This window comes from Acanthopagrus latus, chromosome 17 (assembly GCF_904848185.1).
Source record: "Acanthopagrus latus isolate v.2019 chromosome 17, fAcaLat1.1, whole genome shotgun sequence".
NCBI lineage: Eukaryota > Metazoa > Chordata > Actinopteri > Spariformes > Sparidae > Acanthopagrus > Acanthopagrus latus.
Genome location: NC_051055.1, coordinates 16,831,041 through 16,857,763, shown reverse-complemented (window position 1 = coordinate 16,857,763; position 26,723 = coordinate 16,831,041). Strand labels below are relative to the sequence as shown.

Genomic DNA, 26,723 nt, shown 5'->3' with positions numbered 1-26,723 from the left:
TCACACTAAAGGAACTATAAAGCTCCACTGGTTATAATTTATTTAAACAAGGCGCTGATAACTAAAGGCGGGCTTTAAATTAATTAAACAGTTCTGTTTGTGGGCGGGTACTCCTGTTGATTGACAGGCCTGCGGACCATTCAGATAACGCGTCAAGGCTGTACCCCTTGACGCATCTGGAACTTTCTGGATTTCAACCAATGGGCACTCACGTAAAATGTACGGCAGTTTTTTCCTTTTCTTTTTTTCACAATTCTCTTGTAAATAAACGAATGACAGACGCTGGTCATAGTGAAATTGCTACCAAAATATCAAATCAACACGGAATCCAATTGATCTACTGTCTATAAAGGTAATTAAGCGTGTATGTTATCTAACCAGTGACAAAGAGTATGAATTCATATGGCAGCTATCGACATCGCTGTGGTGCGAGAAGTAATTGAATGACAAAGCAATGAAAGATTAGCTGCTAGTTGTAAAGCTAATGCTAACTGCTGACATTATCAAGCCAACTCAGCTCTTTACACCTACCTTTGCCACGGTTATTTGACAACAAGGTATCAACGCCGCAAAACATTGCTACTTGTCATCTTGCTGTCAGTGCTTTTACTGCAGCCGACTGTTCAAGCTATTTGACGTTAACGGACGTTAGCTTTATACGAGCTAGTATTTCGCATTACACTGGTGTGTGAACTAGCTATATCGCGCCATTGTCGCCTAAAAAAAAAAAAAAAAAAAGCCGTGCTATCTTGTAGATGGTAACAATATCTGATGTTTCTGTCCCTTTACTTTGCAGGCTGTTGTGACAACGTTAATGTCATTCCTACCCGCCAGTTTGCTGCCAGCCAGTAGAGTCAGACTGTATCGTGCCACACAGGTAGCTTGTGGCCAATGCCACAGGCTCGACCTGGCCAGAGAAGTGGACTATAAACCGCGGAAAGAGCTGGCAAGTTAGCCTCAACGGAGCTGTCTTGTCCCCTCGTGGCTGTTGGACTGTAGAAGGAGTGGCCGTGGATCCACCGACAGGAAAAGTTGTCATGTCGGAGCTAAATAAAGAGGTGGTGGATTTGGTTTGGGGGAGACCCTCCAGTGGAGGAGTGTCTGCCTCCATCTTCCGTAGATGGACCCAAGGTAATGGTGCTTTGTCCCGGTGCAATGATGTGAATGAACAGAGAAGACATAATAGATGTTACAGAGATTTTTACCTATGTGCAGTGGAGAGACAGGTGTATTCAGATTTCAACTGTATATTTTTTTTGCTCATCCTCCTCCTTAACTGAAGTTCATATAAGCAGTAAGATACCCTTCTGCTGTACATGTGATTGATGTGAACACTGCACATATTAATTCCTGCTTTAGAGTTTATCGTTTATTCACTCTGACATTGGAAATGACCAGTGCATGCACTCTGTTGACCCAACGTTTCACTTTATCCTCATTACAGGATTTGTTTTCAGTGAGAATGAGCACACAGCACTGGAGCAGTTTGAAGGAGGCCCTTGTGCTGTCATCGCACCTGTCCAGGTATGGTTCAATTTAAAACTCCTTGCTATTGGTGCAAAGTCTCCATTTGCAGCATTCTCTCTAAGTACTAAGGGAGGGCTAAGTACTGAGCCCTCACAGACCTCCACCAGAGCATTAGGTGGAAGTACTTAACATTGTATGGCAAAGAATGGGGCAGTTTGGTCTGCGTCACTCTACAGCATGCACCTTTTACAAAGTCACTAGGGGATTTTATAGTGAGGATTCTTTTATACCTGACTTATATATGCATCATTGTTTTAGTCTTGCATGTATATGAATTGTTGGTTAACTGACAGAACAAAAGGGTCAATCATATATTCAAAAGACCAAAGTCTTTACTGTGAGGGTGGACTATAGACAAATAATATGTAGTAAGTGTAGCGTATTGGACCATGGAATATTTTATTGCAAATTTTGAGACTTGTTTTCTTTTTTTTGTTTGCAGGCTTTCCTCTTAAAGAACATCCTCTTCAGCAGAGAAAGTTCCAACTGGAGACAGATGTCAGGTAGAAAATCCAAACCATTGTTTATTACAGTTGTATACCCTTTATTTGAGAGTGGATGGTGCCTTGTAAAGCTTTGGGGCTTACATTCTGTTTGTGCCATAAAAAGATTTGAAGCTTAGGGGCTTCAAACTCAGCAAACACAGTGACATCTGGTGGCTTGTAAAACTTATGGCAGCACTTTAAGACTGTGGCTGAGGCACCACCACACCTTACTGGCACTCATAGTTTAGTCTCATGTGTGCAATAAATGTCCTAGCAGCCGCTGTGTTATTAAATCTGAATGTTTGGAAGTCCTGCATTACCGTAAATATAGATGTTATTGTGCAATATGTTGCAATCAAATTATCCTGCACTGTCAAAAAGGTCTAGATGTTATTATGATTTTCAACTTTGTAATTGATATTTATCTGGAATTTCTTGAGTAACAATATAATGTGACTGGAGAGTGATACTCCCTAAATTATTCTTCCCTCTTTTTATGTGTCAGTCACTTACAGTATTTTAAAACTTTCAAAAGCTGTCAAACTGAATGGAGCACAGTCCTGTGAAATTCTTTATTCTACACAAGCTCCAAACGGTGATGTTTCCAAACAGCCCGCTTCACAGAAGTGAGACCAGTTTTAGAGCTTCTGTATCATCCGGCCATCTCTAATGGCTCGTTAAATCATGCATGTTTTATGCTCGTATCCGTTAGAGGAGGAACAGAAAACAGCACTGTGTTCCACTCTGAGTGAAATCTTGGAGTCTGCCTGCGCCAGTCCCTCCACGGGGTTCTGCCTGGTGACTTGGGCCAAGGGACAGAGCCCACATCCAAGCACACATACCAACACGCAGACACAGTCGCAGTCACAAACACAGGACATGCCAGAGCCGGAGAGCAGCCAGCCACCACAGGAGCAGCAACCCAGTGAGTCCTGCATCTGTCATATTCCCACGTCAAACGCACACTCAGAATAACCGTGCACAAATGTACGAATGCGCACTCATTCACGCAACCCTAGATTTTACCGTCAATGACAATAATAGTAACTTGACTAACTGTTTGACATTGTGGAGTTTTTCTGTGTCATGCTGTGATCCTTCAGTGTGTGTGTTTCCTTGTGCCTAGCTGCTTTGGCTGCTGAGGAACTTGGCTTTGAGAGATTTCACAGTGTTCTTCAGTAAGTGACAATTTGAATGTTCTCACCACAGCTAACACCTTGCATCTAATCCTCATGACTGTCTCTTCCTCAGTGAAGATAATCTTGACATAAATAATAGTGTGTGTCTCCGGAGAGATTACTTCCTCACAAATCCTTGCTTTACAATAGCCAGTATGCAGTGCTGTGATAGAGAACTCCATATATCTCAGAAGATACTATCAGCAGAAAGGAGGGGAGGGGTGATATTTGATTCATCTAGTCTGCGAGAATTGGCTTTCACATTGAATTAGCTTTTTCACTCCGCTCACAAGTTGCTGACTCAGCAGTTTCACTGATTGCCTAATAAAAAAAAACTACCTCTCACTACCTTTCTCGCACACAAACTGCCTGTCACACACGCACAGACTAAATGAATGCAAGGCTGCGTTTGCCAGAGGAATATTGAAATTTCATCACACAGGCGTACTGGCAGCTGAGAACAGAGTCAGCAAAAAACAGTGCTGACTCACAGTGAAGAACTGCACACTGAACTAAGACAGACAAATGAACTAGCAAGCTCTCCGAGGCGAAGCAAAACAGGGGCGTGGCTCCAAATAGAGGCTCCAGATCAGTTTTTTTTTTTTTTTTTTTTTTTTTTGTCCTCAGATGCATTTGATTGATTTCTGGCCCATTGTCACCTGAAATTACAGATACATTTAATCCATCTGTCTCATTGAGCCCAAACCCCCCCAAAATCCTTTTAAGTCTCAAGATTGTGTCATTGATCAACATGATGTTTTTGTTCCCCTTTGGCAGTAAGCGAACTGTAATGTCAGTGTCTGGTCTGAAAGAGGAGGTGCTGTCTCTCTACCACACCTGGAGGGGGTGCTGTGGAGTCTTGCTTTTCCTGTACTCTGTCATCCTCACCAAGGTAAAGGAAAACAGCTGGGTAGAGATATGGAGGAAGATATTAAATACTGACTGGAAATGATGAGTATGTTGATGTTTATTAAGTAATGTGTACAAAGCAAAGTGAAACTAATGTTTTTAACCTAAAACACAATATTTTTTTGCTAGTCATAATCACTGTGTCTCATCATTTCAGGTTATTTTTTCCTGTGTGTTACATCGATCTTTAAACCCACAAAAAATAAATGTAGGCTTGTCTTTTCCTGTCCTGTCTGTGCAGGGCATAGAGAATATAAGAAATGAGATCCAGGACACAATGGAGCCTCTCATAGACCCTGTGCATGGCCATGGCAGGTATAACAACTCTTCCCATCATACTGTCCTATGCTCTCATCAGTTAGGCCGACAAAGAAAATGACACATTGCTCCAAAGTCCTTTTTTTGTGTGATAAAGGGGTACAGCATATCTTATGTCGTCTCAGGAACTACTGATGTCTCCTTTCTTATCTGCCTTTTCAGTCAGAGCCTGGTGAACCTCCTTGTAACTGGCCACGCTGTCTCAAATGTCTGGGATGGAGACAGGGAGTGCTCTGGCATGAGTAAGACTTCATTGAAGTTACTGCATTCACACAGACACGCTATATTCACACAACAGAATCATTAACACACATACCACACTCACAGAGCTTAATTTTGTGGCCCCGAATTTAAACCATAACCATCAGATGGCAATCATTCTTATATCCCACAGCATTGTACAAAAGTCAAGAGCTGGTGCCAGTTTGATGTAATTTAACATATTCTCATTTTGATGTTCTTTTTTCTCCCTGCTTTTTAGAACTGCATGGTATTCATAAACAAGCATCCGTTGGTTTCCTCACGCTTATGGAGTCACTACGCTACTGCAAGGTACAGACACATACATGTTCCCTTTACAAACTGTCTGATGAGTGGTCATGGACAATACACGCATGATTTGTGTTTGTTTTTTGTTTTATTTTGTCTAATCAAGACGTTCTATGAATAGAGATGGGCACCCACCCATTGTATACTGTAAGATCAGGGATGAGAGGAATACAAATGCACATATAAATGCTCTCTGTTACTTCTGCACTTATGTGAGATATGTCTAATATTTAAACATGAGTCACAATAGGGGCTCCCATGTGAAAACATGTTTGGAAGGAACAGTCCCAACAGACCAACTGTGAACTCCCTACTTTCTCTCTTTACACTTTTATTCTCTGGCACACTTACACATTTACTAAAAATAGACCACAAAACAATTTTTAAAATGCCTGTGACGTGACATATTTTAGTAATTGTGGAAAACATGGATCTTGGCTATTTATTTATTTATCATTGCCAACATATACAAGCCCAAAAAAAGCTAGCGATGAGACATGAACTCTGTAAATAGGCAAAGTAAGCAGCCATAATAAGGTAATAGCAAGTAGATGGTTGCCAAAGTAACCAGAGCACTGTAAAGAGTGATTTGGGAGACCAAGTCATATTGAATAAGTTAATGTCTGGTCATATATACACATTCTTAATTGTTATTGTGAATAAGAGTGGAATATTATCTTTGATAATATGCATTTAATTGACCCTTTTGTTTAGGATCCAGAGAAGTAATATGCTCATCATGTACTGTGAAATGTAATCCCTTTTCAGATATTGATGTACTTTGTGAAAAAGGCCTACATTGAGCAGTTGAAAATAAACACTAATTTTTTGATGCATTCCTTTTCTCTGTGTGTGCGCGTGTGTGTGTGTGTGCATGCACGTTTGTGTGTGTGTGTGTGTGTGTGTTTCAGGTCGGGGCATTCCTCAAGTCTCCAAAGTTCCCTATTTGGATCCTTGGCAGTGAAACTCACCTCTCTGTGTTTTTCACCAAGGCAAGTACAACTCACTCACTCCATAAGCGACCAAACACATATTTCACTCACACAAGACACACAGCGTGTAACACAAGTCAGTCCACACAGCAGGTTAGAAAAACCAAAATATGGACAGCACTTATAAGATTTAATAAAGTGCAGGTCAGATATCAGTGTGGGGGGAAAAAGAGAAGGCGAAGGGGAGGGGAGGGAAAAATGAGAACTGGAGATAGTCATATATGGCCAGTGCTGTTTCTTGGCTTTTCACCTATCCAGCATTGCGGGGAAAAGTGCTCAGCTTCCAAATTTAACAAGTGCAGACGCACACACGCATGCATCTACATGCCTTCTTTTTCTCACTCTCTTGCACACAGAAACACGATTTTAGTTTCTCAACCATCTGTGATCAACTAAACAAAGTGGGGTTCATGATATATGACCATGATGTAAACTGCCGAATTTGGACTCCATGGAAAGCCTCCATTTCCAACATACTTCTGTCTACCTTCACTGTCAGGCTAATTTCAACAATATGGATCAAACATTTTTCTGTCCTGGCACTTGTATTTTGTTATACAAAGCTGTCCCTTGAATTAATGAGTCCCAGAAACGGCACCCAGGAACTAAATCACAAGCATCTCTTTTAGCATCATCGTGTTTGAGTTTCCATTGTTTCTGAAGAAGTATTAAGAACAGGGCAATTGGATAAAGAGAGAGATATTGCAAAGAACTAGACAACAAACTGTTGATTGTCTGAGATTTTGACAAATATTGGATTATTGGATATTTCAATCTAAATAAAGATGATAAGAGCTAATAGGAAAAATCAAAACGAGAAAGAGGAAAGACACCTGTCTCGAAAGGAGTGAGGCTTTAGTCTCCTTTAGTGTTTGTCTGCTTTGTTCCCCTGTTTTAATACTTAACTGCATGGACAGCAGTTTGTTGGGTTGATCACTTGCCCAGTGTCTGGTTTGTCAGTTGTTGGAAATTTGGCTGTTGTTTTAAATGTCAGTATCACTAAACAAAAATTCCATCCACTCTTATGTTATAGTAATACCCAGGGCTAAAGTGCAGTGCAATGAATGGCTGCTCGTTGAAAAATCTGTTAGATTTTGTGCTGCAGAAAATCCACCCTTGAGCCATCAGAAAATAATACATCGGAGTAGATAGCTTTTGGGCAAAAGGAAAATCGACACTGTTCATATACGCATGTCGAGAATGCACTGCCTAATTGGGGTCAATGATGTGGTTTTGGCAATGAGAGAAACTTTGGCTCTTTGGTAGAAATATGAATCATCAGATTTTCATGCTAGTGAGGATGTGTGCACATGTGGGCACACACTCACCCAGTTTTGTACTCAAACAAACATGTTTATTATCTCCATCAGTGATCATGTAACTTAATACATTGCTGTAGCCCGCACACTAAAGCTTGCCGGTTTGGTTGTAGCGAATCGATTCTCCCTGCTGTTGTGAAAACGGCACCAGAGATGCAGAAAAATCCCCGGCAATCATCTCCATCATGACGCCACACCCTTGATATACCATTGATTAAAAGCTCAGTTACATGCATTCATTTCAAGCCTGCTAGGCAAGTGGGTCATGTGTTGGCTCAGTGATGACTCAAAGTCGTCATCCATGCGCTGATGACTTACCGATAGCTACAACTCCCCCGGCACTGGTGACATGTTCACATATACACACATTCACACACATTCCAGAGCACAGGGAACTTTATCCTGATTAGCAGTGGTGATGTGTGTGTGTGTGTGTGTGTGTGTGTGTGTGTGTGTGTGTCGGGAGGGAGGGAGGGAGGGAGGGAGGGAGGGAGGGAGGGATATTCAGGTGGATGGCTTCCTGGAGGGAATGTGATTCCAGAGTTCCCATCTGGATCCATTTGTCCCACTGGAGGTTTGGAACATACTTACACACACACACATATGCACTGACGTATATGCACTGACGCTACACCATGCCGGCTCCAAAGCTTTGAGCCAGAGCTGAAGGGGTAAGACGTGGGGTGAGGGTGCTCTGCTGGTGGACCTCAGTGCAGCCCTCCTTGAATAGGAGTCTATGTTTAGAGCTAATTTGAAGCACTGAGATTTCCCAGGCATCGTGATACAAAAATACACGCTACCTGGTTATGTGGCTTTTTAGGTCCGATATAGAGCCATCTCTACAAAAGCAGCAAATATGATCCCTGCCTCTGATGTTTCAGTGGCTCCTTCCGTCTGCCATTGGGGACGGGTGTGTATTCCCCCGAGTCGCTGTCAGTGTGTCACTGTAGCTTTCAGACCATCAGCTTAATAGCATTAGTGTTTTTATCTAATCTACCTACACAAAGACCATTCCACCATCTCTGATTCCTACCCACAACACCCCCCACACTCTCCCTCTCTGTCCTCCGTTGTATTAATGTGTGTGTGCATGTGAGAAAGTGGCTGAGTGTATATAATTGCATGTAATGGGATCTGTTTTTGGACAAGAGTTTCTGAGACGCCAGAGGAAGGAGTGAAAAGAAGAAAGACAGACAGAGAGTGAAGGGGAAGAGGGATGGGATGATTGATGAGACGTATCATGCAATATGTTTAAAAAAGGATTCTTTCTTCCTTCCTTTTCCCGCTTTTCTCTTTGAAGTAACTATCCACTCCAGTGTACAGTAGCTCAGTGGCCCAAGAAAAGGATTCGCCAGCGTTCCTCAGCCAACCTCTTCACATTATTGGTCCCTCATGGGAAGGAAAGAGGAAGAAAGGAAGTAGAAAGGAAGGATGCACTTTAAAGAATGGTGTAGTGGTCACTCAGGAAAGCGGAAGGGGGGCAGCGATCCTCCGGTGACATTTCTCTTCGCTCTTTACTCTCCTCACTGAGTGATGAGGTTCACAGGCTGTGTCTCAGCTTCTCCAGGGAGTTACATGTGTGTTTTTGTGCGTGTATGTGTACAGTAGTCGTGTTCGGGGTCAGTGATTTACTAGGAGGGAGAGCAGCCGCTGCGGCGCTCAGTGTCCCTTAAGACTCTTGCTTCTGTCTGCACACACATGCAAGATGTCCTTCAAGGACTGGTAGGGAGCAGGGAGAATTTAAAGTGTGCAGACACCATAAATGTAGGTCACTGTCCTTCAGTGACGCTTTATTGGCATAACCACAGTAAATTGAAGACATTGCCAATATGATGGGGCTATATTGCTGAAAAACATAATGTTTTCTAGCAATCAATAACGTTGTGTAATAAAAACATTCCAAACTCGAGATTATCTTGCAAACCTTTTCCAGACCTTTCGACTGCGTCTCACTGCCCTCTTCTGTCAATGGAATTTGTACAGGTGTCATAGCTAGTAAGCTACCCTTGACTTTAGATTGTATTCAAAATAGAAATAAGAATGTATTAAATAATCCAGGAAAGTGTTCCATTGTTATGCATTGCATGAGACCAACTCTTTGTATACTGTAGATACTGTACATATATATTTACTCAACAAAAATATAAGCACAATTCCCATTTTTCACAAGTTGAAATAAAAGATACATAAAAGATTCATAAAAGACTTTTAACTCACAGAAAATATTTTTTTCTCTCATTTTTTGAGCACATTATTAAAACTGTGTTACTGAACACATCTCCTTTGCCAAGATGCAAATGGCATCAGAGCTGTTACCAGTGAACTGAATGTTCATTTGATTACTGTCAGTCATCTTCAGTGTTGTTTCTGAGATTTTGCCATTATGTCTGACCAGCACAGCAGACCATGTGTAACCACGTAAACACAAGAATTCCACACCCAGCCTCTTCACCTGACTGTATGAGACCAGCCACCTGGACAGCTGATGCAATAGTTGGTTTGCAGATTCAATTTATCTCTGCACAAACTGTCAGGGAGCATCTCAGGGAGTCTCATCTCCGTACTCATTGTCCTCATCGGGGTTCTTGACCTAACTGCAGTTTGTTGCCATCACTGACTACAGTGGGCAAATGCTCACCTTTGTTGGCATCTGGCACTTTGGAGAAGTGTATGGGTCATGTTATAGGCAGACAGTCTATGGATAATGATGGCAACTTGAATGCAGATACCTTGACGAGATCTTGAGGCCCATTGTCGTGCTATTTATCCGCCACCATCATTTCATTTTACAGCATAGTGATGAACAGCCTCATGTCGCAGGGATCTGGTATTTCCAGATTTCTGGAAGCTGAAAAAAAAAAAAAAAAACCTAGTTCTTGCATGGACTGTATTCAGCCTGCTCTGGTTGCTCTGCTCCACATGTTCAACAGCAACTTCCTGCCATTATCCAGCAGCTTTGTACAGCCATAGAAGAGTATTGGACCGACGTTCCACAGGCCGTAATCAACAACATGTTCAACTCTATGCAAAGGAGATGTGTTGCACTATATGAGGCAAATTGTGGTCACACCAGATACTGATGGGTTTTCTGATCCACGTAACAGAACATAAGACTTTTGTGCTTTCTGTTAAAGAGGATTACTTTCTGTTCTTAATGTGATCAGAGGGTGCGGGCCACAGACAAACACTAAATAACAAAGCGGCGTACATTAACAGTCATTAATAATCTGTGTCAGGTCAGACCAAAGGGCCATTGTAATGTGATGAAAAGCTGTCTCTGACAGTGTGTGTGTGCTGCATTATTCTTCCTTCTCCCCTGTGTGTAGTTTGCTGTTATAGGACCCATCATAATGCTATGTAATATCCTCCAGTGTCTCCTCTCTTTTCTGGTGAGACATCATCTTTCACATCCAAGACAGCACCATTAATCATTACTTTGTCCCATCTGTCACACCTGAAACACACACTGAGACACAAACATACAGTAGAAACTGCTTGCACTCCTTATGTTAGTGAGAGAGATTGGTTTACCATTGTTTTCTGGACTCGTAATCACATGGGACACAGGCTAGTTAAGGTGAAGCAAACACACTCACATACAAGCACACACACATACTCTACATGACAAGCCCTCCCACACAGACTCCCTCCTCAGTTCCCTCCTCAGCATGTCATGTAGTGAGGCTGTCGCTGCCCGCTAAGAACAAGGCAGCAGACACTGTCCGAGACCTCTGCTTTGTTGTCTCGAAAACCGATCCCTTCAGACGCACTCTATGGCCACTCAGAGCCTCTCAGCACACACAATAGCCCTTTGGCTGGACCGGAGGGAAAGAGAGTAACTCTAGAAAAGTACTATGCTTACCTGTCTATCCTGAAGTGGCTACCTGCATGATGAGATAAAGGATGAAAGGAGGGAAGGAAGAATGGAAGAAAAAGTCAAGGGTGGAAGGGCAGGAAAAACTCCAAAACAGGAGTACCTACTTAGCACAGGAAAAGGCAGGTAAAAAAAAAAAAAAAAGACTGGGCATGACAAAGGGCGAGAGAGGAAAAAGGCCCACAAGGGATGAGTTGTCAACCCAAGAGAGCCTCAAAGTCTAGTGAGGAGCGAGCAGCTCAAGTGCAGATTGCCAGAGGTGAAGGTTGAGGCAGTGGTCAGAAGAGTTTCCCCCCCAAAAATGTGAAGAGGTTATAGGAATATCAGCTGAGCTTGGTACTCTGTCTGCTCTCGGAGGGTGTGATGCAGAAAATCTGGAGGGGCAAGTTATTTTATTTAATTTTAATTTTTTTTTTTGCATGTCTTTTTGTAAAATTAGATGGCACAGGATTGTTTTCCAGTCTTATGATCCAACCTTGCAGCATGTTTTTGTCTGAAGAAATGGTCTGCTTCAATTTATATTTGTTGGCGTTTAGTGTTTCAACAAAAACAGTTTCAGTCCAGTCCAAAAAGAAAAAGTGTTTGCCCCACCACTTACCGCACAAATGCACTGAGTCAGCGATTGTGGAGAACAATTGTTGACTGTGTAAATTTCAGGCCCAACCATCAACTCCCAAAGTGTTGACGAGCTAGGAATGAGCCTTTTGTGTTTACTTCAAGGTTCAATATGTAAGAATTTTAGTTTTCAAACAATAGAATTTAACTGAAATAATTAACAAAATATGAAAAAATAACAGCTTTGACATTATATCACAGACATCTGTGTGTATCGCATCATGATATAGAGATATCTACTGAAGTTAGCATGCTAACCAGTTAGCCCCTTTCCAGTTTGAACCTTAAGTGGTCCAATAGAATCAACACCAATACCTCCCAGGTGCTCTGACTCCGAGCTCCCAGTCTGGGCAGGATCAGCGAAGATTACCACCAGCTGAACAGCTCACTGATCTTGCTAGCTAACCCCAGCTAAAGTTAGCAGTAGTTACCCAACACTCTGATGACGCTGTGCCCCCTTTTTTTGTTGGGAGTGTCATATATTGCATTTGTATTGCTCGGCACTTCATTTAATCCAATGTATCAGTTTATTCAAATTGACGACTTTAAACATTTTTTTTGGGTGACAATGTCATAAAAAAAGACAGATATTCAGAACTTCATTAAGAAAATGGAGGCTCACACACGCAATGTATAATACATTCAGGAGAGCCATATGGATGTGACTTTATTACTGTCATACACAAATGCTCCCACTCACCCCAAAGCCCTTTCAGTCATTTGGAATTGCTGGCTCTTAAAGAAGCCATGTTTTTTGTTCTCAACGTATTCTGGTTTTACTCAGAGCAAATGTTCTGCATCACTTTGTCTATTTAAGTCCTCGGGGTGAAGCGTGTGTGTGTGTGTGTGTGTGTGTGTGTGTGTGTTGTTCTTGCTTTGTTCCTATGTAGGGTAGCTTGTTTTTGCTCCGTTAAGGTCGGTCTGTGGGGATTGGAATGTGCTCCTTTAAATCAAAACGCACACTTACAAAAGGACCTGGCATCAGTGCACTCAGTGTCTCTACATGAGCATGAATATTTGCGGCGATTTAGAGAATTTAATAACAGCTTGTTTTCCAGTATAAGCAAACACATTTTGGCAAGGGATAGGCCTAATTATTGCTGCACAGATTCTCTCATTGCGCGCGCACACACACACACACACACACACGCTAACACATACTGCTACACAGTGGGATTGAGAGGAAAGAAACGATGCAGCACAAAAACAAACTCACACACGCCTTCCCTGCGGAGTGTGTTAGCTCCATGACATGTTTTCCAACTCAGCAGCATCTTCCTCAGGCCTCTAATAAAACACAGATCAAAGACAGCCAGGCAGACCTGTCATCACACATGCACACAGTCATGTAATTTCTGTGCACATGACCTTACGCTCATGTGAGTCATTGTCTTTTCTATTCTTTTCCACCGCTCGTTAGCCTTATATTAGCGCATATAGACCGGCAATAATAGTTGATGACCACTTGGAGCATTTGTCTTCCAGTAAAGTGTTGACATCCTGTTGCTGTGGTATTGGCAGGTGATTTACACAGACTGTCCATCCTGCTCTGGAAGACAATAAACTGAGTTCACTGAGCTGTGGTTCACAAGGCACACTGGACATACAGCTGCAGGATTGTGTATGGCGGACCAAGATCGATTAAGCTTCTCATGACTTTAGGAAGAGATACGTGTTTACTTAGTCCAGGTATCTGTTCTTTTAGTGTCATATAAGTTTAAGTTACAGCTTCTCAAAACAGTTCATGTTACATGATACATACCTCACTATTAATCCCACATTTAGTGAGTGTGACGACCGCTAAGGAACCATTTTAGCACTTTGTTCCTCCTGAGACAGCAGAATGACCCTTGTCCACCCCTGTAAGTGAAACAGACATATCCATCTAATGATAAATGTACCGTCAGATTTATGGAGCCCGTAATGTTAACACATCACGTCACTTTGTGTGACAGAACAGTGTGTGAGCGCGTGTTCGCCTGTTTTTCTTTGCATCTGAAGAGCCGGCAGCTGGGAGTCATCTCTTCTCGATGTGTCCCCCTGAACCCCTCTGTCCTCCCTCGCTGCCTTCTTCTCTCCCTCTTTCTCTCTGCCTGAGTAAACCCTGAATACAGTAATAAGTAGACCATGAAACCCTAGCAGCCTGCGTGGATCCGAGGCTCAAGCTTTAATAAAGGCCAGCCTAAAGTAGATGAGCAAGGTTCATTTGTTCTCTGAAAACATTGTGTGTTTGTCCAGCACTTTGTTGTCATAAATGCACTCCCTCCCCTCTCTCTAATGGAAGATCAGTGAGAACCCTCTGACTCTCGCCTACACACTTTGCATGTGTTTATGACAGCTAAGGCTAAAAAGGCATCTTTTTGAGAAGTATTTCATTTCATTCTCTCTAAGGAAAATATCCCGGGTATCTTCTCTGAGTTTTTTTCTTGTTGTTATTCATACGGAATATATTCAAGGAAATAGGATTCTCCTTCATTCATTCTCCTTATCATTGTTTGCTTGCTGTGTTGCTTATCAGAAACTGATGATTATCCAGCTGTTTAACTTGCTGTGAGCTCCACTCAAGATCTGATAATGCTTAGAAATATAAGATTAGAGCGGATGTGGGAAGTCGTTCCTATCCCAAGAGGTCTGTCTCAGGTCTCTGTGTTGAAAACAAACTTGGTAGTTCAACATGTCGTCCAACTGCAGACCAGCAAAATCCGGGGTGAAAAGCCTGCCAGCTGTGTCTTTTGCATTTCCTTATTGTTTCAACGCAGTTGGGGCGATTCTTATACATGAGGTTGACTGTGCACGCCTTCAATCAGTTGTTTCTCAGCATTCTTGCACATAGAAATAGTCATGTGAAAATTGGAAAAAGAGAACAAAACTGCCAAATGCAGGTTTCCAGTTTCAAGCTGGGTGGGGGGCATATGCTCATAGATGATCTGACAAGCACTTTGTTTGAAAAGTGATGCCCTTAGCGATACAGAGCCCTTAATCAACATGTACGTTGTAGGCTATGTGAAAGGGGCATCGCCTCTTGTACATGCTAATGCACACCCCCTCATTTCTATACTCCCTGCCAACATGGCGCTTTGGAAACGTCACCAGCAAACAAACACTGTAGAGCTCGCCATTAATCACGGGCAGTATATGTAAGACTCGATTTCCTGATTGTGTGTTTGTACTGAAAACAAGCCGTCTTACTTTATCAGCAGATCAGTTAATAACCCAATGAACTCCCATGATTGCGCTAGTCCTTTTAGATTACACAGAGTCACACACACGCGCGCACACCCACACACACACACACACACCACATACATGTACAATGTAAAATGGCAGGGCATCACACACTGCTGCAGTGGGTGGTACTGCATGTTTCTTCACTGTGGTATGTGCACATAACTGCTGCAAAATTTTGTCAAGAACAATCAAAGTCTGGTAGTTGTTAGTAGATCGAGATGTTTGCTGCTTCATGATGTTCTAATGTTTCAACACTGACTAAGCCACATTTTACCATAATGTGCTCTAATTCTTCCTCCTCCCTCCCTGCTCTCATTCTGTTCGCTGTCTTACTGGAACCCCCTGTCTCCTCGCTTTAGTCACAGATCTCTGCATGGTCACTTTTAAGTTAAACTTCGTCATGTTTTAATGCACCTTATCCTCCTCTCTTTTCTCCTCCTTCTTTCGGCTTCTCCCTCCTGGCCTCCCTATAGGAGATGTCCCTGGTAGGTCCAGAGTCTCCATCAGAGCAGGCAAGGAGGGTCTTCCAGTCATTTGATCCTGAAGGTAATAAACAAGTGTCTGTGTTACATGTATTGTGCACATGATGTTGCCAGTGATTCACATCTCCCGCCCTTCACCCCCTGCACACTAGTTTTTATAGACATAGTCATAGTTTATTTGCTCATTAGTACACCAGCTTTATGAAATACCTGGCACACAGATGTACTTTAATTAAACCAAACTTTCACTCTAACACAGCTACACACACCGAGTGAACAATATCCTGGCCATGTTATCTTTCTCTCCTCTACTTCCTGGTTGAGCAGATGCATTTATGACCTCCACTGCCCTCCTCGCCTCTTCTGTCTTGTTCCTTGTCTCCATTATTTTCCTCTGCAGGCAGAACGAGGGGCTGTTTTGCTCCTCTCATCTCCACTGTTGTTGCTGATGTTGGTGAGCTCAGCTTGTCTTACAGCTGAGTCAACGATCCTGCTCCTTCCCTCCTCTTCCTCCTCCTCCATCTCCTTAACCCAATTTCTTGTCACTTCGAGGTGACTGGGGTAAAAGGCAAGGGGAAGGACACAGAGAGGCTGTTTACATTTGGTTTGACCATCCATCCTGAATGATCCGATCACAAGTGGACAGCTTTGAGCCTGTCAATTCACCTCAGGAATTAAATGTGTTCCAAACTTCGTCTTGTGATCGGATCTCACTTCACCACTCTATATGCACACGTACACGACTACATCACTAGAACAAAAAAGATAACATTATTACACAAAGAAAGAACAAAATAACATGTATGCCAAATTAAAAAGTAGGACCAAGTAGTCTTACTGTAGACAGCGTTTCACAAAGTTTTTTATGCAACAATGCTCAAAGTTGAGTGGGTATATTATTGGTTAAATTTCACATGTTAACCGTCATAATGTTATATTCTTTATTAAATATTGTTTAAATGGTGACATCAGTTGAAACAGTGAGTTCAAACAGCTGCTGGCAGGTACATTGCACTTTAGACACAGAGGCAGACAGACCACATGAGAACAGACAGGCTTTTACAGCAATGCCACGACACTTGTTACAAGGAAAGAAACATCTATATGTATTGTACTTAATGTTGAATTTACAAGACGGTACCAATGATTTAGAATTTGCCGTTTGCTTGCTGCCGTAGCCGTCTGCTGAAAACACTGGCAGGTAACAGCAGTTGTGAACGCAACTGGTAAGCCCAACTAGTAATTTACATTACAGTGGACCAAATAGAAATCAGACGGTGTTTAATCCATTGTTATTGTTGTTGTGGCTTCTTCATGTTGTTTCGTGGAGGAGGAGGTCGGTTGAACAGTCCTTCGATGTAGGCCAGAACACATGTCCATAAACACTGCTAAAAGAATGTCCCAGACCACCTCCGAACATTGTTGGAATGATTGGATCCCAAAAGTTTCTTGGGGGTGTTTACACCTGTACATAGAGCTGTCCACTTTTGATTTGATCACTCGGAGGACGATGCCAAATGTGAACAGGGCTGGAGAGGGACACAGTGACGATAGAAAGTTGAAGAGAAGGCAGATTCTCATGTCAGATGGACTGAAAGTCTAGAGCATTTATTTATGCAGTCTCGAGATTATAGTGTGGGATGTTTGTGTGTATTCATGAGCACTTAGAGACTGGGATGAGAGTAGACATTAAACATTTAGTGCTTGCATCTGCTGTGGAATGTTTTCTTCTGCTGTGGAGACAAGGGGAGGAGGGAGATCCCACTCAAGACATGAGCATGTTAACATGGCACAGTTGGAGGTATCTGTCGCAGCTGAGGACCTGACTAAATCACCCGTCGTAACAATTACCTTCATATTTATGTGTTTTCATTGTGAAACGAAGTGTGCTCCTCTCTGCCACTATAAGCTACGTAATTCACTATCCAGCTTGTAGGAACAACATGTTGATTTGTTGAGATCCATGTGAGCGTGTGTGGAGCAATGCGGTCCCGTCTGACAACAAACATGTCTACTCCACTGTCTGTCTTTGTTTCTTTTCCTTGTTCTTCATCCGTCTTTTCCTGTTGCGCAAAATACCGCTTTGCACATTCTCAAATCCGCTGAAGCTCTCGTCTGCCACGACATTCTGTGACCCATATGGTCTTTTCTCACACATACGGTTGTGCAAAGACACACAAACACACGCGGGAGCCCACAGTAGATGCATCCACAGACATAAATGCACGCGTATAATACACACACCCAAGGAGGATGTATTATACATGACACACACTGCAGTGTATACACATATGCCGTAGCCAGTTGAGTGGTGCGTAAAAGGGCCATAAATCTGTCTTGTGTCATGTGTAGAGTCAGCACAGCTCCCTGTGTTGTGGAAAACGGGCGCCAGACGCATTCACACGCACTACAGTGACTCATCAGACATACACACTGAGCTACCCACGCTCTCAGCCCGGTCTTTAATATTTCGTGTTTGTCGTTGTCCCTGTGTAGAGCGTGGGGGTGTATGTGTGCCCTGGCTGTCAAACTGTCAGTTGTCACGCTGAGACAACGACATCTGGCATTGAAGAGGCAAGATTGAGTTGCTCGGAAGCGGACAAGTGGAGCACGCATCTGTTAATCTTCCTCACAACACGCCTGGGGATTGTGTATGTGTCTAAACAAGAGGCCACGCAGGCTCACGTGTTTAAATGAGACAAGTGCACAGACACACGCACACACACACACACACACACAAATGCTCTTTTGGGCAAAAACACATGTTAGCATTTAAAGCTTCTCCTCGCAGGTAAAGCAATCATCACGGCCATGGAATGTAGGTCAGAGAGAAAGGACAAGGTGTGTGTGCGTGTGTGTTTTAAGTTGTGTCCGATGAGTTGATTCCCCAGGGCCAGTGATGTAAATACTGCTTGTGCCATATGTGTGTGGGTGAAGGCTTCCCCTAGTTTTCAACTGAAGCCCGTATTTTATGTTTTCTCGGGGTCAGCCAGTGCATGAGTCTCTCTTTATGTCTCTCTCCCTCCCGCTCTCTCTCTCCAGATAATGGCTTCATCCCGGAGTCGCTGCTGGAGGACGTGATGAAAGCCCTTGACCTTGTCTCAGAGCCTGAGTAGTAAGTGCTTGCATGTTCAAGGCTTTCTGATTTCGTGTGTGTGTGTTTTTTTTTGTTTTTTTTTTTTTTTCTGCCCATGTGTGTGTGTGTGTATGGCACCTGTAGAGCTTCTAAAGTTCTACCTCCTAAGTCACAGCCAGGCCAGGTCAGCAGCCCCGTGCTCATGTTTCACTACCCAGGCTACTATAACATTAGACCAGAGAGCACCCACTATAAAAGCTGAGGCAGAAAGAAAGAAATAAAGTCCGAAACAGAGGCTGAGAGGGAGATCATTAACAGCAGGAAGAAAGACTGAGAGAGGGAGGAAACGCTTTAAAGTGCCGCTTCAAACAGAAGCACGTTCTCATCTGTGGAACAGTAAGCCTTAAGGCCACAGCCGTGGGCCCGGCCAAGTCAATGGACCACTAATCTGCTCAGCAGACCCCCAGATGGGCGATACATCACAACACAACACGGCAAACTGGGAGGAGACTCCCAGTGCAAACAGGCGAGTTTCATTCCTTACCACACAGTGAGAGACTTACTGCAGGGATTCCATCGTGTGAAAAAAGCAACATTTTTAGTGGTTTGTATAGAAGTGATTAATAGGATCATGTAGGAGAAATAAACCAAAGACTTTCATTATTCATCTTCAAACTGTTTTCAAGTTGCCAGTGAGTATTTCTACATATCATATGACCTATGACCATCAGCTGCCGTTATTTGTGGTTAACCAACTTTGTGGACACCTACTGTTCTCAGCATATGTCAGGATACAGCCTCAAGGAATGATAGTCTTTTGATTTGATTTGACTACATTGGTTTTGTAGTGTTTCAGATAGTTAATCATACTTGGGATCTTAAAAAAACATTGTTAAAAAATTTGAATTCATGAAGCTAGGCCATTTGATTAAACAGTTAGATAATCTCTCTCTTATTTTGGTAACTGGACAGCCGCACCTGATGTCATCAAAAACCTGAATTGATCAATATTAATAATAATTACAGTTTGACAAGAACACAAAGACACGTGTCCTTACTCCCATGTAATCGCCTTGGGTATCATTACATCACACAAGTCCATAAATGGGGCTTTTCCGGTGGCACCTTTGGCTGCAGCGATTTGCATTTCCATTACAAGTTTTACCACATCAAGTTGAACAAATCCGTGGACCTTCTCTGGAGTTGGTCCAAACTGTGCCCATCCTGTCTCGAAGCGAGCCGCAGCCAAGTCGTGTGACCTGTGGCGGTCCTCTTCTCTCCCTCAGTTGATCCTGCATCGTGAGACTCGATCGTGTCTGTGCAGGAAACTCAAAATTCAATTGTACCGTGAAATGAACACAACATTGAGTGATAATTATTCAGCATACAGTTACAAATGACAGATATATGCCAGTCCAGACAAACATCAGCTGATTGCACAAACAGGACAATGGATTGGGCACAGCCAGTAACTGTGGCATGCTCCATTATCTTATCTCTAAACCAGTTTTATATGATGAAGTCATAGACAGTCATACAGTGAATAGCGTGCAAATCCACCATAAACAGCTACTTCCCCTGATGACCATTAACACACAACCACTTGTTGATAAAGAATGAGATCTTTCATTGATCCCTGAGAAGATGTTCTCTGTTCTCACTTCGCCTGCAAAGGGAGCACAAGGCTGGTGTTAGAGCCACACATCTGAAAGATGTGTTGCTCAGTGACACTTCAGCAGGGTCACTGTCTGCTCTGTATGCCTCCTGCTGCATGTGCTGTTTGTAGAAAAAATTGATAGATGGAGGAACAATCACTGCCTTCCCTCTGTGTCTCAGTTTAAACCTCGCTTCTCTCCCCAATACCTTAAAAGGGCAATCTGACCAGATTTTTGTTATCATGGAGGAATAATGATAACACTGATCTAACACGTAGGAATGTCTGGAAAGAGGTATATTTAGTTGTACCACAGTATTCATGAAACATGCACGTACTCACCAAAACACGCATCATAACTCTCCACTTGACTGATGAGGTGATCTTAAATCTGGATTTTCATGCAGAAAATGTCACAGACTGTTATTCTTTCACTGATCTTCTGGCTCCCTCCAGCCCCCTTTTTTTTTTGACCTGCATGTTCTTTCTGTTTTCTCTCTGTGGATTTCTGGATCTGTTTTCCTCTGCTCACTTTTTATTTACCGGTATTTCCTCTACTTTCTGTCTCTGTTCCTTCTCAGTGTCAGTCTGGTGAAGGGTAAACTGGATCCGGAAAGTTTGGGCATAATTCTTCTGGGCCCGTTCCTGTTGGAGTTTTTCCCTGATCAGGTATGTGTGTGCGCGTGTGTGTGTGTGTGTGTGTGTGTGTGTGTGTGTGCGCAGAGGTGAACTTCTGCCTCAAACAAACACATGCACACAATGTGACAAATGCCTCCCAACAGTTAAAACACATGGACAAAATAGTCATATACACACACACATGCTGTCCGGCTGACGCTAATGTCTTATTTCCCAAGAATATGTGGTGTGCTGTTTGAGCAAATCAAAGGTTTTTATGCCAAAAAACATTCCTGCGGTGTCTCATGTGAAATATATGCGTGCGCGTGTTCACGAGAAGCTTAGAGTGAGCGCTAAAGACGCCTTTTTATGAGGAAGACAAGAGAGGGAGAGATAGAGGGGAGCTGTGTTAAAGTGATCAGGGCTTTAGGGACTCGCCGGAGCAATGGCCCCCAAGCCGCAAAGAAATTATACTACCATTAGCCAAGTGGACACACACACTCAGACACACGTGGGATTGGGGTGAGGGTTTAGGTTTCACATATAGGCATATAAACACGAGAAGCTGGACACGCTCTCAGACAACACACCCTATTAGCATTCTGCACCTTTCAAGCCAAAGTCCACGGGAGGTGTTTTGGCTCAATGTCATTGTAAAGACATTTTCTCTGGTGTTGGCTGCTTTCTGGTAATTGGAGGTTGGTTTTGCTTCAGAGCACAAACACGCACATTCAGCTTTAACGTGTGGGATTCGATGTTAAGCTTTTGGTTGCGGGCGGAGATGTGTGTGTGACTTTTGGGTTAAAAAATGTTCTGCCTCTGTGGGTCTCTCCATCCCTGTGAGAACAGTTTGCCCAGAGACTCTCCAACAACATTGCATGTTTTTCACTCTGCCCCCCCCCAACTGTGTTTCAGGACTCAGGAATCCCAGACTCGTTTCCCGTCTACCACTACAACGGACTTAAACAGTCCAACCACAACGAGAGGGTAAGACACTCTTCACATTCGGGGTTATTCATAGCAGCTGATGGCGGTGGTTCTGTTTGATATTCTCTCCGTCTCTCCGCCTATTACTTCGTCTTTTCCTGTCATCATTCACACACACATACACACACAGTTGGAGGCGGCCGGCCACTCCAGAATAAACAGTAGCTATTGCGAGCTTAATAGCATGTCCATCCATCCAGAAACCCCTGGCTTAGCCTCCTATTTCTCCAAGTCATTTCAGCACGGAGGCCACTGTCAGCAGCCTCGCCGTGATAAATGGTCAAACGCAGGCCTATTAAGCAGGCTTAGTTTGATGGATGACTGTCAGTGGATGTAGTTGGTGGCTGCGCAGAAACCTGTTACTCAGGGATATCACTTTCTTCATCCGTCAACTTTGTCTAGTCTGTACTTCGGCTTTTTTTTTTTCCATACAGCCACCTGAAAATTGAGGAGTGGCACCACATGTGTGCCCACGGTAAAGCACACGCCTACACACACACACACACACACACACACATGCACAGGGCAGCAAGGCGCCTATGAGGTTGTGATGGCAATTCCATTCCCATAGCTCCAGATGGGAAAAACAGACCTGCTGACAGTGCTCCCCTGCAGCTGGTAGGTGTGTGTGTGTGTGTGTGTGTGTGTGTGTGTGTGTGTGTGTGTGTGTGTGTGTGTGTGTGTGTTGTATCTTGGCATCCATTCCTTTGCATCTCACCTCTGACCCCTCCAGAGGAAGAGAGATCAATGGAGTTAAAACAACAGAATGTAACTTTTTTTTACCTTAAAATAACAGCTTTAGAATCACTTGTTTCTGCAGTGTAACTTCAGTGAGCGATTCAGATCACAGCGTTACATATGTAATATGTTTACTTCACCATACACATTTTCAACGCATAACATTGTTATGATGCAGTGAGTTTTGTTTGTAGTTCGAACCTTCAACACCTCTGACAAATTGTGACAGACTTGGGATTTGTATTTCCCACAGTGGCGTTGCACTCCAACTTGCACAAAATGCCAATTTCTTCATAAAGCCTGTCAAATCATTTGCCTAACGTGTTTAAATTTGTGTGTTGACTCATTGTGTGTGTGTGTGTGTGTGTGTGTGTGTGTTCTCAGGTGGAGTATGTGGAAGGGACGTCTTTGGTGCTAGGTTTTGAGGACCCTATGGTTCGGACGGACGACACTCCAGTCAAGCGCTGCCTACAGACCAAGTGGCCCTACATCGAGCTGCTGTGGACCACCGACCGCTCCCCGTCACTGAACTAGCACCGACACATCCTGTGTGTCACGCCTCTCCGGCTTCCCCTCTGCACGCTGACCCTTAAAAAGCCAGCAGATTACAAACGACTGACACGACGACGACAACGAATGAGAAGAAAACACAAAATGCACACGAGAGACTGAGACAAACACGTTCGTGGACTAAACAAAAAACATGCCTGAGATCCATCCCGTTGTCCTCGCTCACACATTCCTCAAAAATGCAAACTCACCTTTTACAATTCATGCTACTGTCTGTTCACCATGGCTTGTTATTGACACGCAGGATGTTGTGATTATTTAAAGAAAAACAACAAAAAAAAATGAATGACTGTTTATTTTTACAGCTCTGCTCTGTGCCGACACCTCTGCTACAGTTCTAGCAGTAGACAGATAGAAAATGTTTAGAGAGCAGAAGTGGTTTGGTCCAAACCACGTGGACAGCCAGTCGACTGTGAAACACTACTGTTAATCCAGCTATAGGACTGTTTGAGGGAAAACTTACCAAAGCCTTCCACATATGAGAACACAAACAGACTCACTCATGCACACACACACACACGCACACACACACTCACTTTACAAAGTTTACAGTGTAAAGGGACCAACGCGGACACAGAGAGCTGGAGATGGGAACAGGAGGTTTCCTTAGTGTTTTGACGAAGATGGATCTGGTTCAGGTGCTTTGTCTGTATGTATGTTTGTATGTGTGTGTGCTTCGTGCGCCACACTAGGATGGTCGGCCAAGTGCTCACATATTTATTAAGACACTCAAAGGCTCTGGAATAAACACTTTTTTTGTTCAAATATCATGTCGTTCAGTAGCTTTAAATTTGAAGGTGTCCGATTCCTCCTCTGTGTGTGTGTGTTTTTCTACTCATAAATAATACGTCCTCCTGACCCCCAGAACAGGACACCCTCAGGTTTCAGGATGTCCAAGGTCTGTCTGGATCCTCTCCTCACTAAATCACACACTAACTTGTGTGTCGTCTCTCTGGAGACTCTAAATCAGTAATTCACTAAATCTCCAGGACACTGATGGTGACTTAAGTACCTCTCTGACAACAGAATATATTAATCTTAAAATGAAGACTGCAACTTTCCTCATCGTCACTATTTCCTAAAAAAGAAGTATCAGGGTGTAAGGACATGATGAGTGCTGGAAGAACAGCACTTTAAAGGGACAGTTTACCCCAAAATACAACGAAAAGCACTTATTTTTCCTCTTCACCCTAGTGCTATTAATTCATCTAGGTGGTTTTGTTGGAAGCTGTCCGATTTTGGAGATACTGGCTTGTAGAGATAAGCCTTCCCTTGAATATAATAAAAATGAATGACACTCAGCTTCTGTTGCCCTCAGCACTGAAAAATAGATTAAAAACAACCTGGAAACTCAACAATGATGTTTCTTTTCAGAAATCCTGAGCTGGTTACTCGTTGATGCTGTAAACAGTTTAATGTAGGACCTGTTTTCTTTCTGTATTACTTTGCAGAAGGAGCATGCATACTAATGAATAACATAACATTAGTTTTGGGTAATATAGTTGAGGGTATTGAGCCTTCCTCTGACATCGTGCTCATAGTGGGAAGTTTGAATGCCAGGATAATGTTGTGCTGCCAGAATTGCAGGTTGCAGGTCGTATAATCGTAGGGAATCTGACAATTTGTTATCATTTCAACACTTAGCGGTTGAGTAGCAAATGAAAAGTTATTGGATGAAATCGGAAGGGGGGGGGGTCTTATTTTCAGGTAAAAGTGCATCATTGATAATAATACGTAAGCATCAAACACCTCCTAGCTAACATCACCTTTTTGATTACATCCAGTGTGTTTCACTTCCAGGCTCAAATAAATGTGTCCAAACAGCAGTAATGTTGTGGTTGAATGATAACGGTTGAACGGACTATTGACCATAATTACAAGGCGGCCATATTTCTTTGACATCACCCTCGGGGCGAGACGCTCATCCGTGGCACTGCTGTGTTCCAGATCGCACGCCGTCTAAACAGGAAATGTTACAAGTCGTTATCATTTCACTGCTTCTAGATAGAGAACGGCCAATGTTACCATTCCACCACAGATAAGGCAGACATCTCTGCAGCCGATATCTTCAACTCACACTAAAACAGTGGATAAATAGAGCTGCAGCTAACAGGGAAAATATGTATTTTTTTTTTTCTGGCCTTTAACTACCCTGCTCTGGCTCAGGACAAGAGTTCTTAACTCTGTGTTTATGCGTTTGACTCTGTGTTTGTATAGATAAACTTGCTCCCGTATGCATCTATTCACGGGAGTGCTCCGATATTGGCTGCGTGTGTGTCTAATGGATTTGTCTAATGGATAAAGGATGTGGGCCTAATCTGACGCAACAATCTGCTTAACTCCTTTTATGAGTTCGCGAAGGGAGAAGAGGAACGTGGGCACAGGGTGTAGAATATAAAGCACCACTGTGAAGCAATCAATCCCGAATGATCCGCGGTAAATCTGCGATTCAGACCTTAACCCGGGCAACATGTGAGCAAATGTGTGTATTCCTGGAAACGGGATATCTGTGAGAGTTATTGGGTCTAAGACGGTGGAGGAAATCATTACAGACACGCTGAAACCGCATTAAGACGCTGGTTACCTGCCGTCACGACACCGCCGCAGTAAAGCCAAATGGGGCAGAAGAACAGAAATACATCTGCCTGCTGCCCCCACCACTCCATCACCACCACCGCCTCTTTCTTCTTCAGTCGGCGAGAGGAAAGTACAGGAACACATCTGTCTCCTACATGCTCATGTTTTGTTGACTTTTTTTCCTCTGTTCGTCTTAATTTACATAGAAACAGCTGAGGAAGAACAGGCCCTCTCTCTCTTCCCCCTCTCTCTCTCTCACACACACACACACACTTCATTGCTCCAGGAAAAGCGTCACAGAGATGTGTCAAGTTGAAGTAACTTTGCCCTAATTATGTAAAGCAATGAAGGAAACTGGATGGATGAACTGATGACTTGATGGATGAGTGGAAGGAAATGTGCCAAAGGTGGAGAGCAGGGCAGGTAGAGGGCGTGGAGGCCAGAAACATCTCCGTCTGGCAGGTCAAGGTTTGGGTTCTTCTCGCACGCTCTTTACCTCACCTTTTCACCTGGTTCTCATCAGGTCTGCTGACAGAAAACACACACTGACCGTAGTGCCGCTCCACTGCAGTTTTGTTACTCTGCGAGGCTGCTTGTGGAGTTTCATTCTTCACTAACTTGGGTTATACGTGGCAGCTGATGGTATCTCTCATCTCTCGCTTATGACTTCTTCTTTTCCTGCCATCATTCACACACCAACATACAAGCACGGTTTGAGGCCGCCGGCCACTCCAGAATGAAACATAAAGATACCTTTAAAGTGTAAGTTCACCCGAGGCGCCGTTTGGCTCAGCTGGTGGAGCGGGCGTCCAATGTGCAGATGCTTTGTCCTCGCTGCAGCGGCCCGTGGACCGAGTGGCCTGGGGCCCTTTGCTGTGTGTCACCCCGCCTCTCTCTCATCCTGTTTCCTGCCATATCTCAATTTGTCCTGTCAATAAAGCCATGTAAAGCCCAAAAAATACAAATTTGGTCATGAGCCGCTTGGTTGATGGGTGATGTGTTTTAGTTCACAAGGAGCTTCACTGCA

The 26,723-nt window shown here is 43.3% G+C and overlaps 1 protein-coding gene across 2 annotated transcripts; it reads left to right on the top strand.

The window, feature by feature from the left end:
- The first annotated feature begins 162 nt into the window (after nucleotides 1-162).
- mindy3 (MINDY lysine 48 deubiquitinase 3) lies at nucleotides 163-23,886 on the top strand. Of its 2 annotated transcripts, XM_037073465.1 has the most exons (16): nucleotides 185-352; nucleotides 797-1,131; nucleotides 1,445-1,524; nucleotides 1,970-2,030; nucleotides 2,725-2,937; nucleotides 3,139-3,190; nucleotides 3,968-4,082; nucleotides 4,341-4,414; nucleotides 4,580-4,659; nucleotides 4,899-4,969; nucleotides 5,878-5,958; nucleotides 15,468-15,540; nucleotides 18,519-18,591; nucleotides 20,788-20,875; nucleotides 21,740-21,811; nucleotides 22,934-23,886. In XM_037073465.1, exons 2-16 carry the CDS (start codon nucleotides 1,038-1,040, stop codon nucleotides 23,081-23,083), a joined length of 1,377 nt encoding a protein of 458 aa, XP_036929360.1. In that variant the 5' UTR covers nucleotides 185-352; nucleotides 797-1,037; the 3' UTR covers nucleotides 23,084-23,886. The 2 variants fall into 2 exon arrangements, with proteins under 2 accessions (XP_036929358.1, XP_036929360.1); XM_037073463.1 differs by lacking the exons at nucleotides 21,740-21,811; nucleotides 22,934-23,886 and adding an exon at nucleotides 22,434-22,651 and having other exon boundaries at nucleotides 163-352; nucleotides 20,788-20,921.
- Nucleotides 23,887-26,723: the final 2,837 nt, after the last annotated feature.